Consider the following 2,300-nt stretch of genomic DNA (forward strand, 5'->3'; position numbering starts at 1 on the left):
CCAGTGGCAACGCCGTGACTACAAATCCTTCGGCCCCAACGAAGGCGCAAACCCCGACTGGGACCGCGCCGTCTCGATCCAAGAAATGCCCGTCACCAGTGCCATCACTGGCGTGTGGGTCGGCGACTGCGTGCGTCGAGGCCGTGTCCCCTGGATGGGCGCCAGCAACGACTCCACCGCCACCCCCAACGGCAGCCGCATCCTCGACATGGCCGCCGTCTCCAAAAAAGTAGGCTTCACCCCCAAGCCCACCACCACCGACACCACCGACACCAAGCTCCCCACAACCCCCTGCCCCCCCACCACCCCAGCCGACGAGCCCGTCGCTGTGCAAGGCTACGCCTACTCCGGCGGCGGGCGCGCCATCACGCGCGTCGACGTGTCCCTCGACGGCGGCAAGACCTGGGACCAAGCAGAGCTCGTCAACGACCGCGCCGAGTCCCCCCCTGGCAACAAGGCCTGGGCCTGGACACGCTGGCGCTATGTCTGCGCCCTGCCCATCCTCACCCTCCCCACCGACACCACCACCGACACCACCACGGCAGCAGAACGCAGCGGCTGCCACGACCGCAAGGCGCCCAAGCAGTGCACCACGCTGGTGGTCAAGGCCACCGATGACGCGTACAACACCCAGCCGGAGAGCCATCGCGGGATTTATAACGTGCGTGGGAACCTGGCGACGGCGTGGCATCGTGTCAAGATCTGCCCGCGGTGTACGGGTGGTGCGGCGGGGGATGGGAAGGGGGGGTTGACGTGGTCGACGGGGGAGACGTTTGGGTGCGGGTTTCGGAAGGAGGCGGAGGAGGTTAAGGAGGGGATGAGGAGGCAGGGGGTGGTTGCTAATGGGGGGAATGGGGATGGGGGGAGGAATTAGTTGTTGGTGGGTTGGTTTGGGCCGTGAAAAGTGCCGGGGTTGGTGGTGTTTCTTGGGCAGAGTTAGGTTTGGGTGTTTAGTTCTGTTGTGTCGTATGGCAAGCGGTGTGCTTTGGTTACTCCTCGTGTATGGGCAGCGGGCGCCGGAGGCTGGGTTGAGCTTGTTGGTTAGAGCATGGCGTATGAACTTCGGAGACAGGTTTGAGTAAGCTGTTTGCTTAATGTAATATGATGATCTGGTGTTTAGCTACTCAGCTTCCTGCTGTTGAATTAGGGCCTATTTACCAAGTTAAGTGGTCCCTGCCACAATACCGTATCAGCGATGGCAAAGCAAAATCACCCCAGCGCCCCTCTCGTTATTCCCCAGCCCATACAAAGTAAAATGACTACCCTCTAAGCCAAATACTACCGCTCCCAAGGTATCCGCCCGGAGAATGCAGCTATCGGCTTAAGAAGTCCGGTACCCCCACCCATGTACCTAAAACCGGTCAGATTCCCGACATGCCAGCACCGTGTTCAACCGGGAAGATAAACCTATCAATGTCTACACGTCTCAAGTAGCTGATATGCCCCAACGCCAGCCAGTTATGCGCCAGCAGGTCAGGCGATATTATGAACAGCTCGGCATCGGTGAACGTGGCTGCATCGCCGCCCGTCAGTTAGCAGCCGCTCGCCCCAAGCCCAACACGATATGATAGAGAAGGAAGACGAAACAAGAACAAAGGAACTCACCATCCCGAAACCCATTATTCGCAAGCTGCGCCCTACTCCTCACCAACCTCGCACGCGCGAACGGGTCCTTCGTCTCCTCCCTCACAAACCCGGCCTCGCCCAGGTCATCCACCACAAACGTGTACTCGCCGCGCGGCACATTGGCGTCGCCCGTCAGCTTGACAGCCTCCAGACGGCCGCGGTAGATGGCCGCGTGGAGTTGGCGCGCGGCATAATCCTCGTCGGACTCGCCCTCGGCGCGCTCGATGCTCGGCGGGGTGTTGCCGTCGTCGTCGTCGTCGTCGTCGTCGTCGTCGTCGTCGTCGTCGTCAGGCTGGTTGATCCAGATGAACTCGCAGCCGTGGACGCCGTAGTCGCCGACGAATATCCCGCGGAAGGGTCGGGTCGGGGTGGGCGTGTATTGGGCTGGGTCGAGGGTCGAGTAGGTCTCGATATCCTCGTCGATCTTGACGCAGGTGTGGCGGGGCATGGTTTGGCGGGCGGTTTCGCTTTGTGCTACGAAATGGGCCCCGAGCGTGTTGGGTTCCGCTGAGTGAGTCGGTGCGTGGTCAGCGGGGAGGGGGCTTTGGGGATAGGTTTGGGGGTTGATGATGGTAGGGACGGGAGTGAACGGAGCGGCAGGGACAAAAGGTTGAAGGAACATACGATATAAAGATTTCGTCGAAGTTGTATATTGGGAACCGCGTGTGGATGCG

The 2,300-nt window shown here is 60.8% G+C and overlaps 2 protein-coding genes across 2 annotated transcripts in view; one reads left to right on the forward strand and one right to left on the reverse strand.

Moving 5' to 3' along the window:
* Positions 1-874, forward strand: part of CHGG_09851 (uncharacterized protein) — a gene marked incomplete at both ends in the record, with an annotated part of 2,264 nt that extends 1,390 nt beyond the window's left edge. Inside the window, one exon of the mRNA XM_001227777.1 lies at positions 5-874. Coding sequence (XP_001227778.1) covers positions 5-874 — 870 coding nt within the window. The remainder of the gene's footprint in view (positions 1-4) is intronic.
* Positions 875-1,361: 487 nt separating this feature from the next.
* CHGG_09852 (uncharacterized protein) lies at positions 1,362-2,074 on the reverse strand (the record flags this gene model as incomplete). Its single annotated transcript, XM_001227778.1, has 2 exons — positions 1,362-1,513; positions 1,606-2,074. The coding sequence occupies 2 exons, from the start codon at positions 2,072-2,074 to the stop codon at positions 1,362-1,364; spliced, it is 621 nt and encodes a 206-aa protein (XP_001227779.1).
* Between the last annotated feature and the right edge of the window lie 226 nt (positions 2,075-2,300).

Source organism: Chaetomium globosum, genomic scaffold, assembly GCF_000143365.1.
Source record: "Chaetomium globosum CBS 148.51 scaffold_7 genomic scaffold, whole genome shotgun sequence".
NCBI lineage: Eukaryota > Fungi > Ascomycota > Sordariomycetes > Sordariales > Chaetomiaceae > Chaetomium > Chaetomium globosum.